This window comes from Myxine glutinosa, chromosome 8 (assembly GCF_964187855.1).
Source record: "Myxine glutinosa chromosome 8, kmMyxGlut1.1, whole genome shotgun sequence".
In the NCBI taxonomy this organism is placed as follows: domain Eukaryota; kingdom Metazoa; phylum Chordata; class Myxini; order Myxiniformes; family Myxinidae; genus Myxine; species Myxine glutinosa.
This window is the reverse complement of record NC_136268.1, coordinates 154,328,278-154,340,295: the sequence shown is the minus strand read 5'-3', so window position 1 is coordinate 154,340,295 and position 12,018 is coordinate 154,328,278. Positions and strand designations below refer to the sequence as shown.

At 43.6% G+C, this 12,018-nt stretch overlaps 1 protein-coding gene across 5 annotated transcripts in view; it reads right to left on the bottom strand.

The window, feature by feature from the left end:
* LOC137418504 (tyrosine-protein phosphatase non-receptor type 13) overlaps positions 1–12,018 on the bottom strand; it is a 240,305-nt gene that overhangs the window by 166,379 nt on the left and 61,908 nt on the right. For all 5 annotated transcript variants that reach the window (XM_068104581.2, XM_068104582.2, XM_068104580.2 and 2 more), the window contains exons 11-16: positions 9,082–9,235; positions 7,915–8,053; positions 6,867–7,019; positions 6,517–6,705; positions 6,156–6,294; positions 2,531–2,680 (exon numbers count right to left, since the gene is read on the bottom strand). In XM_068104581.2, coding sequence (XP_067960682.2) covers positions 2,531–2,680; positions 6,156–6,294; positions 6,517–6,705; positions 6,867–7,019; positions 7,915–8,053; positions 9,082–9,235 — 924 coding nt within the window. The remainder of the gene's footprint in view (positions 1–2,530; positions 2,681–6,155; positions 6,295–6,516; positions 6,706–6,866; positions 7,020–7,914; positions 8,054–9,081; positions 9,236–12,018) is intronic.

Genomic DNA, 12,018 nt, shown 5'->3' with positions numbered 1-12,018 from the left:
GATAGGGCTCACCAGAGGACTGAAGATGGCAGAGCGCTGATAGGGCTCACCAGAGCACCTAAGATGGCAGAGCGCTGATAGGGCTCACCAGAGGACCTAGGTTCGATTTCCAGTTTGGGCACGTAATTTCCCAGCATATAGCTACTATATATATAGACCTACTATATATATATATATATACACACTACATGACCAAAAGTATGTGGACACCCCTTCTAATTAGTGGGATCCGGCTGTTTCAGCCACTTCCATTGCTGACAGGTATATATGATCAAGAACACAGCCATGCAATCCCCATAGACAAACATTGCCAGTAGAATGGGCCGAACTGAAGAGCTCAGTGACTTTCAAGATGGCATCGTCATGGGATGCCACCTTTCCAACAAGTCAGTTCATCAAATTTCTGCCCTGCTAGAGATGCTCCGGTCAACTGCAAGTGTTGTTATTGTGAAATGGAAACGTAAAATGCTTGGATAAGTCGATCCACAAATGCCGAACACACAATGCCACGTGCAAAGGCAATGATGAAAAACACATTCGGTCTCACTCTCTGCATATTGTGGTCACGTGATGCTTCCCTCCCATTTGCGGGGGGGGGGGGGGGAGTACTTAACAGGCGTGCCTGTTCAATTCTGGGCTTTTTGCAAACATGGTCAAGGCTCATATAAGAACATATAATAAAGGGAGCGGGGGACAGAGAGGGAAGCACAATAACAGTAGCGAACAGGGTTGAACAGTCCTGGTTGATGACCAGTAAGGAGGTCGAAATGTCACACTCGAACATTGCCTGCTGGGCAACGCGACTAGTTGGTAGAGCCTTAATTTTTGAAAGTGATCTTCCCAACTAAACCAATTTTTCTGAACCATGTCTCGTAATAGGTAAAAGCTACTCCATGAGTCTGATCATATAAAAGAAAATTAGATTCACGACATAAAGAAATATTTGAGTAGAATGTGTAAGGACAGCGGCGTCACTAGGGTTGGTGTCACCCAATGCGGTAACTCATGGTGTCACCCCCCCCCCCCCCCCCCCCCCCGCCCCATTAGTCAGGTTCACTATGTTAACAAATATAATTTCGTTCAAAATTTTGGGAGATTAGTAAACCTGTACATTTTTGAAATCATCAGAGCATGGAGAATCCGAAAATCAATGTTGGCATTTGCACAGACACAGATTTTGGATTTTCAAAATGGCCGCCATAAAATACATATTTAGCGCTATCTCGGCTTCCAGTCAACATAGAAACTTAATTAAATATGCTAATCCTATGTTTTCTGGGTCAAGGAATCCAATAAAGGCCTCGAAATAGTGCTCAGGATTATAGAAAAGCAACAAACAAAGGTGATTGAAAACCATTGACTTTATATTTGTGATATAACCGTATTACATAATACATGATATTGCAAGTCCTTTGAAGTTATAGGTATGGGTTTATAAAGCAAGAAAGCAGCCTTGTTAGTATCAGATTGAACTATAAGTCCGATACACAGGATCTACGAGGTCTATGCCGTTCAGGAAAATGCTTTTACAGATCTTCATCTCTGTCCTGAGTGTCATTTTCACAAAGGTGTCTACGCAAATGGAAACATTAATGTTTGGATTCCTCATGCTCTGAATATTACAGAAATGTATAGTTTTGCTAATCTCCAAAAAATTTGAACGAAAAAACATCGTGAACCTGACGACACGGACCTCCTCCCGTACCAGACCATACAGAATCCTTAGTAATGTTTTTGTACTGATGTTACTCGTAAATCGTAATTCCCGTACATCACTGAATGTAATGGCAATAGTAGTGACATAAACAACTAGCAGAATTAAAATTACAATATCATACGCACAGCCGAAATGTATTTACATTTACATCGTTTCACGTGGTTAAAGTGAAAATTCGGTCAGAAAACAATAGAATTCGAAGTAAAAATGTTTAAGAACTGCATCAAAATTATGTCGATTTTAACGTTAAACTTTATTGTTACATGAGATACATTAATGGATTTGGTTTGCACAATCAATAACGGCCCAAATAATGTAGAACTTGTAGACAAATGCATATGGAAATGTACTCATAACTTAAATAATACCATAAAAATAAACAGGAACAAATACACAGCATTTCAGCACTTAGTGAACATCTCGACTAATCCAGAACTTTCCTTTCCTGGCCTTCAAAGCTGCGAACTTGTGAATCACTTGATCGAAATCAATGCCTTTCGCCAACTCACTTACAATTGATAATATCGCAAGATCGGAAAGCCTTGACACTGCAAAAATTTGGTCTCACCCCCTCTGATCGTGTCACCCGGTGCGGTCCGCACCGCCCGCGACACCCTAGTGACGCCAGCGTGTAAGAAAGTTTTGATGAAGCCAAACTAATTGCAGAAGACCAAGAGGTTCAACATAGATGAGGGTTTTAAGCCTATGTTTCAACTCCTACTTCAGATGGTGCTGAATTGGAAAGATACAATCAAATGTTCATGCAGTAAAAACAACAAAAGCCACATAAATATTTCAACAGGTATAGTGTACCAGAGCTGAGCCAGCTGGGCCTGTTGTCATGTGACAGGGAGTCCGTATTGAGCTTCGAAGAACCACGCATAGCAGGGATGGTATTCCATTTCTGATTCACATCAACATGTGCATCCTCAGGCCCAGCGTCAAAGTGGCAAAGAGAAGACACTAAAACAGGAGAAAGAGGAAGTTAAAGACGGCTGTTTTCAATGCAGTCCATACAAAGGAAGATAGAGGCAACAACATAGCGAAACTACCGCACATCACTAATGCATCAACATATGAAAACGATCAACTTCTCAATAATTTATCCATGGCAGACATAACTGTCATTCTATCACGACATCCTCAAAGGATTAAAATGTTTAAAAAGCAGCCTGCACCGATTGGACGTGGACACGGGTGAAGCTTAGGAGTGAAATAAAATGGTGCAAAATGAAAAAAGGGCTTTATGGGCCATGCACATATTACATACCCTGAAAAGGAAGTGGTGGGTCGTAAGATGAAATATATACAAATACTGATTAGATTGAAGGCATTTATTATTACCTCCACCACGAAAGGTGGATGGAGGTTATGTTTTCACCATTTTTTTTTTTTTTTTTGTATACTGAATCGAGGCTCGTGAAAGAGCTAACATTTATTTCACAAACAAATCTACCAGACAAACAAAATATATAAAAAGAGGGAGCAGAAGACAAGATGGGGAGAGAAGGGGAAGCACACAAACACAACATGTGAGAGCAGGGACATGTGTGGGAGGGAGAGGGCTTGAGGGGAGGAGGCGTGGGAAGGGGAGGAGGCGTGGGAAGGGGGGGGGGTGGGGGAAGTATAAAACACAAGGACACCAAGGACTTCCAGGACAGAAGTTGGTATTACAAAAAAGTGGATTTGGGGTGAAATTAGCGGGGGTAGAAAAGATCAAGGTTTTGGATGGGGGAAGATAAGAGATGGTGGTGAACAGCTGTTTTAAGACCTGGAGGGTGGAGTGGGATTGAAAAAAGTGAGGGAGTTTGTTCTAGAGGCAGGGGAAAAGAGGAATTAAGGAGTGAAGGTGAGCAGAGAGTCTTGATTTTGGCAGTTTAACCATAAGAGGGTTGCAGGCAGATCTTGTGCGACCTGTAGGAATATTTGGGGGACAGAGCCCAGAGAGAGCTGGGGGGGGGGGCAAGGCCAGAGAGGAGTCGGTAGAAGACGAAAAGACCACCAACCTGCCTGCGGTGAGTGAGTGAAAGGCCATCGGAGTTAGCTTCATCGCGGGAGATTCCAATGATTCTGAACGCTTTGGTTTCAACAGCGTGAAGACGGGCTAGGTGTGATGCAGGAGCACCAGCCCAGAGGGGAGAGCAGTATTCCATTGAGCTGCAGATGAAAGCCTTGTATGTGATGAGGAGCTCAGGTGTGCCAAGGAAGGACGTCGCATGACGGAGGATGCCCAGTCGGCGACTGGCTTTGGAGGCCAGATTTGAAATGTGGTTTTCCCAGGAAAGATCATGGCAGATAGTGAGACCCAAAAGCTTGAGTGACAGAACTTCTTGGAGAGGATTATTCAGAAAGTGGATGGGAATGTTGTCCAGTCGGTCTTTTCGGAGAGACATCGTAAGAGTGTTAGATTTGTCAGGATTGAAAGACATGTTCCACTTGTTTGCCCAGTCTGTGATTTTGTCCAGGTCTGCAGAGAGTGAGGAGGCTGCAGACTGCCGATCTGAGGGATGAGGAATGGAGCGGCAGAGAGTGGAGTTATCAGCAAAGAGATAGAGAGGATTTTCAAGAGAGTCAGAGAGATCATTGATGAAGACCAGAAAAAGCACAGGGCCCAGAACACTGCCTTGGGGAACTCCAGCCTGAACAGGAAGAGGAGATGAGAGAAACCCATTCAGGGTCACACGTCGACTACAACCTGAGAGGAAGTCTGCCAGCCATGCGTGGAGATTTCCATGGATACCAAAGGAGGAGAGTTTGGTGAGCAGAGCGGGGTGCCAGACCGTATCGAAGGCACGTGATATGTCAAGGGAGACAGCTCTAATTTCCTGTTTGGCATTGAGGACCTCCATCCATTGTTGATAAAGCAGAAGCAGCATGTCCAGAGTAGAGTGACCAGGTCTGAAACCAAAAACCGAAAAACTCTGAAACTTTGGTCTGAAACCAAAAAGGTCTGTTTGTTACTTGGCCCAGAAAAAACTTTTTGGACAAGTATGTTGATCGTGTGTGTGTGTGTGTGTGTGTGTGTTCACTTATACTTGCTTACAGGTCACACTTTTAAACTGATTTTCACAAAACTTCACCAAACAGTAGTTGGTGGTCCAACAGAATCCCATTTTTAGGTCAAAAGGTCAACATAGGCCAAAGGTCAACCACTTCTATTAAAATTTCTAAAATCCTCAATTTTCATCCGATTAACTTGAAATTTGAATGGGATTTTCATATTAGTGAACTGAATTCAACCACCAACTATTTTTGAGATCAACATAGACCAAAAAGTCAACATAGGCCTCTTAGTCTAGTAGGAAGAGGGGGGGTACAGTGATGTGCGGTCATCATGCACCCCCCAGAAATATACTTCTAATCAGTGTTTCTAAATTGGAAAAATTGTGTAGAAAATGATGAGCTATGTTAAAAAGTTGTCAAAATGTCCCACGTATTATTTTTATGCAAATTAGTGCCGCCATTATCGAAAAATCTAGTTTTTCTATATCTCAGGCAATATTGCAGATAACTGAACAAATAAGGTGTCTAGACCCATGTTTTGAGGGTCAAAGATCATAACAAAACTATTCTTAAAGTGATCACATGTGTCTGTGTCATGCTAGTATGCAAATTAGTGCCACCCTTACAAAATAATCACATTTTTACCAATTAAGAGACTCCAATATTGCAGATTGCCTGCAGATGGGAGGGAGGCTTTGGCGAATGGATGAAAAGGTCAGGACAGGGGAATACAAAATGGTGGAATCTGCCACACAAAACGCCACATGCAGCAAGCCAGAAACATGTCCAGGGAGACAGACGGTCCTAACCTCTTGTTTGACAACTCAATGCCTCCAACCATTGCAGGGAGGAGAGCAGAAGAATGTCCAAGTTTGAGAGACTGGGACGGAAGCCAAACTAATGGTCGGAGATAGGTTGTTTGGAAACGGGAAACAACTTGACATCGTAAGCAATGATGGATTCCATGACTGCTTGTCATTGGAAGCAAGCTCACTGGCCTATCATTGATAGGTTCTGCTTTGTATTCGTCTTTAGGTTTTGTTTTACGTTGTATTTAACAAGGTTTTGTATTGTCAAGTTGTTTAATAAATCATAGCTTTAATGGCTTTAAAATTGGCTCGTTCTTATCATCCTTTACATTTCCAGAACAAAATACAACTTAAGAATGCACAGTTTGCACTGTAATTTCCCAAGTTCACCAAATATTAATTTACAATAAGAGAGCTAAATGTTTAATAAATTAAATAATAACGCATATCTTTCCTGCAAACATACATGGTAAAGAAAAAAAAATGGAGGAGTGGTCCAAAATTCCATCATTTTTGCATACATAATATGTAGATGGCCACTTAAGGAAATCTTAGAAGTCCACAAATGAAAGCACAGTAACGTTCACTCGGTTCGGGCTGCCTAAAGGGCATGTAAGGAGACTCACCTGGCTTGCATAGGTTGCGCAAGCCGTAGCTATGCTGATCCTCACAGAGGCGCAACAGTCCATGGCATTCTTCACTGCTGGACATCACAAATTCATGCTTTTCACCATGTAGTACGGGCAGCATCACCAATTGCTTTCGCTGAATGGAGTTTGAAGGATCAAGCGATGGGAGATAAAGAAAGAGCAAATTAGAGTAAATCATGAACCACACAATTTGACCTTTGACATTTCCAAACTCAGAGAGACTATAGAGAGGATGGAACTTTTCATCTTGAAAGTAATGATAATGTAATTCAAAATAATAATAAATTGCAGTATTCCTTTTAACATTGACAACAACCTAGGCCAACAAGTAATCTACCTGGCAAAAGATCTTCTTGATCTCTGTCCAAGAAAAGTTAAGTTCAGAGACTTGTGTTCCATTGCTCAGGCCATGGATGGTGACACCTGTTGGTTTTATTCCCAGCTTAGCCTCAGTGGCTGCAAGAGCTTTGCGCTCCCACAGCACCTGGTAACTATGAACACCATAATTGGGCAGAGACTGGGCTACCTGAGAGAAAGGGCACAGAGCATGGGTAAGAGTACCCCGTCAATCACATCCGTGAACGAAGCAGACGGTTTGAGCATAAAGAGGCAAACAGAATAACATTGGCCAATTATAGCACTTAACCTTGTTTAGCAAGAGGAACATTAACAGCAGAAAAACCATACTTTGAGAAAGTGGCGCCTTGCGTCTCGTCTCGCGAGGCCATGCAGGCTTGCATGAAGTCGTGGGACCTGTTCCCAGATGTATCCCGGAGCCATGAGGCACAGCATTCCTGGCGGGAGATAGTGTTCTGCCCGAAAGTAGTGCCGCTCTTGGACCTGCCAGCAAAGTAAATAAACTTATGAAGCACTAACCCTAATTAACATGTAAAGCAATAGTACTTTTACCTGCAACGCGCCACAGGTCTACAGGCACTCCACATGGTTGTTGTTACTGTTGTTGTTGGGGGCTCTTGTAGGGGGTCGGTTTTTGAAATGTGCACCCATTGGTTGGACAGCTGCCAGATCACACCCACATTTATCGCTCGACTCCACCCACCATGGCACCCAGACAAAATAATATGGCCGCCATCTTGGTATTCTGGTGGGCCCAAGACATCAGGCCTGTAGGCCTTATACACTGCCCGGGTTTATCGCGACAGATTTCCATTGTATTTGTTTGGGTCAAGTGTTGCTCACGATGAGGGACCCTGAAAAATCTAATCATATGTCGAATAGAAATGATTAGTAAGGCTTAATTAAGCCCATCAGCACACACAGTAAGCACCTCTCTAAAAAAACATAGCGTTATGTAATTTGTGAACGACTCCATCCGGGTTAAACAATTTGTGACCGTGTGATGAATCAGCTCGTTCTGATATAACCGTGGCGGAGGGTGACATGGATGAGAGGTGTCGAGTCAATCTTTTAATAACAGATTAAATGTGTTGTTCCCAATCGGCCCGTAACCACATTTGTCGCAGGATGTGACCACATTCTTGCTATAGTACCGAAAATGTGGTCACATTATAATGAATGATAATTATCATCAGAAAATTTATCAATAAAAGTTAGAAAACTGGGATGGTGTCGTGCATCGACATCATTCGTACTAGAATGTAAGACTACATCATTAAATTACTACTTGAAAGGCTCTTTTTATACTATTCGGGGAGTAAACAGAAATAAATAAAAAGATTAAAGACCCCAAGTTATTACACATGGGTGGTCTCACCTCTGGAAATAGGTTTCCTATGTCTGCCTGTAGGGAAAGTGCTGCCAAGAGGACAGCGAGATCAGAGCCACAATGCAGCCGCTCCTCCAAGATGTCCCTCCGCAATTGCAAATAGAACTGGTAACGTGTCAGGTCGTGTCTATGTAGTGGCAGCACACAGGTAAACAGAAGAGAGATGAAGAAGCAGAGTAGCCACCAGGTGAAAACAACATTTGTACGGTAGAAAGGGTGAAAGGTGAGGGAAGGTTACTATAGCCGAATGCAATTTTCCTGAAGGAAGATGTCTTTAAATTATTAGTTTCCAACCGAAGAGTGAAAGCCATTATTTTTGGCCCCGTTATTGAAATGACAAGGCCGATTACACTTTGTGAGTGTGATGCAAGGTGAAGTATCAGTTGCACTAAAAGAGCTGCGTCAATTCATCATAAATGAGTGAACATGTGGGCACAAAAATGCACAAGAGGAGGAAAAATTTCCATGCTCCATTAGTGGATGTTAAGCCTGGTGTTGGCTTAGCGGTTAGGGTGCCGGCTTGCGATCCTAGGATCCTGGGTTCGAATCCCGGTCAATCGCTGAATTAACACCAGGGGGGTTGACTCAGCCTGTCATCCTTCCGAGGTCGGCAAATTGAGTACCAGTTCACTGGTATTTCCCTGTGTGTCGCAAGAGGCGACTAACAGGGTTGGTGGCAGGAAGAGCATCCGGCCGTAAAACATTGCTTCAAAAAGGGGGCCAAGGTGCCCGAAAAAGGCCAACCCCTGCTCTGCGGGAAAAATGGCCTCTAAAGGTGTTTTTTCAAAAAGGGGACCACGGTGACCAAAAAAGTCCAACCCCTGCTCTGCGGGGGAAATGGCCTCTAAAGATGTTTTTTTCTCCATTATTGGATGTAACTAGCATCAACCGTCAAGTCTAATTTAAGATGCGGACATTAAATATCCCAAACTGCTTCTCGAAAATAGTGATCTGTATGCCAATAACTTAGCAAAACTCCATGCTTGGGATTAGCTGCATAATTTGCACTTCCTGTAGATAGTGGGAGTGCTGTCGCATGGATAGGCCGCTGGAATGGTGGGCCAAATTGCCTTGTGTGATCAATACCTCAAAATAATTGTTACTGTTGCACAGATGCCATAACAAAGGGAAATTGATATAATGGTGGAAACTCACCGCAGGCACGCCTCGTCGTCGGGGAAGAACTTTACACGCAAGTGAAGAGTGAACAGCGGCGGAGCTTTGGTTTTCTTGTTGCCCACATCCCTCCAACCCTCCGGTGCCACATGGTAAAGCTTCCTCTCAGGTGGTACGAAATGAAAGGAATTGCCTGAAAGGGTGACAAAAGTGTCACGTGTCGCTTTGCCGAGTGAGGAAATCACGACACGATTTTCCATCAAGGTGCATTCGAGTTATGGGCTCTGAATATCATGGAAAGACAGGCCAAAAGCACCGTTAATGACGTGATCGGGTAGGCCTTAACTTGCACCAAGGTATGTTCCCTCCTCTACTGCACTCTCTCCCCCTTCTCAAAAAATGGGATGTCTGCCTCAAAATGGAACTCTCTAATATTGGTAATTATGAAACGACATTTTGAAGCTTTAGCAATGAACAAGTTTGTGCTTAATTAATCAAATCAGCATTAGCATCATTGTCAAGGTTTGAGCACCTCACACGGTGTTGTACCATCGTGAATAATTTACCGTTGTCCCATATCATTGGGATATCTAGTACTTACTGCGGTGTTGTATTTTTTGAACTTAAGGTCGAGGCTCATGGAAAACCAAGGACATTGGACATATCAGGATGCTGCAGAACAAAAGGACAGTAGAAAGACTTATTCCTTAAGAGTTTGGAAGGCCTGTGAATTTTTCCAAGTTCTGAAAAGAGGGAAGATGCTGCAGCTTACCTGTCTGAAGGATGAAGGATGTCAGAACAGAAAGTGGAGTCATCAGCATATACAGACTTGGCATTTAATATGGAATTATTTTTTTTCTTGACTTGGGTTTACTTTCTGAACTCGGTATATCAATCTGGTGAGTTTCTTTTACGCTTCGGTGATTTCTTTGTTAAAAGAACCATGTCACTGATTGTCTGTCACAGCAAGAAGTCAATAACAGGATTATATCACAGGTGGTGTGACAAAATGTACGGACAGGTACATTTGACGATTGGCTTCACAATCGGGTATATAAGGGTTGTTGCGTTCTGTATTAGTGGAAACAACTGCTGCACGTCTACAAAAGTTATTGCCGCTTCCCCTGGAGATGGTCCGTCAACTCGACAATGCTGTTTGTCATTTAGTGGTGGCTTTACGAAATTCCGGCATGAAACAGCGTGCTATTGCTCGGCAGTATGGCATCACTGAAGGTCAGGTGTCAAAGATCCTGAAACGAAATGCTCAGAGGGGTGTCCCTACTCCAATACCGAGGTCAGAACGTCCCCACAGAACCACAAGGAGAGATGATCGCCAGCTGCACCGGTTAGTCTGCAATGGCCGCACCAAGTCAGCTAATCGGCTTAGGGCTGAGTGGCAGCAACTGACAAATGTGCCTGTATCCAGAAGGCTAGTCAACCAACGACTGGTTCAAGCAGGCTATCGTGCCAGGCGTCCCCTGAGAAAGCCACGCCTGACCAGACAACACCGCCAGCGCCGATTGCAGTGGGCCAGAGAGCACCGTCAATGGCAGCCAGGACACTGGAATCACGTGATTTTCAGTGACAAGTCGAGATTTCTGGTCTATCGTCAATATGGCCGCATCCAAGTGCATGAAGCCTACAACGAAGATTGTATAGTGCCAAGAGTCCAAGCTGGAGGTGGTGGGTTGACCGTTTGGGCTGCTTTTCATGCAGGGGGCAAAACTGACCTGGTTGTTCTGAATGGAAACCTGAACCAGTTTAAGCACAGGGCCATTCTGGAAGAAACATTGCTTCCATTTGTTCGTGCAGCCTTTCGAGGAAACTTTGTCTTCCAAGATGACAATGCACGGCCTCATCGTGCTCGCATGATTCAACACTTTCTTGCTCACCGTGGTGTAGAGCATATGGAGTGGCCTGCCATGTCCCTGGATATGAATCCGATAGAGAACTTGTGGGCAGAATTAACGTGGGTGTCTTCCTTGAGCATATACAGACTCAACTTGGACCAGCAGCCTGCCTCTGTGCGTGAATTACAGCAAGCTATTGTAACTGCATGACAAGCAATTCCTGTCCAAACCTTGGCAAATCTCGTGAACAGCATGCCTCAATGTATACGTGCTCTCCTGAATGCTCGTGGGGGTTACACGAAGTACTGAACTGTAATTTTACTGTCCGTAATCCCCGTCGTAATTTAACTTTTGTTAAAAAAATTTTTTGGCTAATTTGCAAAATAAAGACATACTTCTGGAAAACGCACAGAAGTTTAACACAGTACTGTCCGTGAATTGAGTTCGATATCAGTTTACATCACTTTCAAGGATCAATTTATTTGCTTCGAAATGTCAAATGTGGTTTTTGTTTCTTTTAAAGGTCACATTAACAAAATCTAGAATAATTTCAACATAATTCCAATGAACTTTTGGTTCTAAGTCATCTTGAAAAGTAAGTTCACCCCCACAAAAAAAATATTCCATATTAAATGCCAAGTCTGTAGATACAGAGGATTTTCCAGAGAGTCAAAGAGCTCATTTATGAAGATCAGGAATAGGACTGGGCCCAGATCACTGCCTTGGGGCATTCCAGCCTTGACAGGGAGACTCCCGGTGTACCCTGGTTTAGAATAGGTACACCGTATCCCTGCGTGTTGTAGGAGGCGACTAAGAGGGTTGGCGTCAAAAAGGGCATCCGGCCATAAAAACATTGCCTCAAAAAGAGAACCATGACAATTACAGGGAGAGGAGATAAAAGGATTAGGTTGAGTGCCATACGTTCGCTCCGAGAGCAGAAGAAGTCAGTAATCCATGTGTGTAGTTGCCCTTGGATGCCACAGGCAGAGAGTTTGGAGAGTAAGGTGGAATGCCAGCCAGACTATATCAAACACTTGAGATAGGTCTTAAGAGACGGCCCTGATCTCATGTCTGACATTGAGAGCCTTCATCGATTGTTAGGAAAGTAGGAGCAGCATTTCCAAGG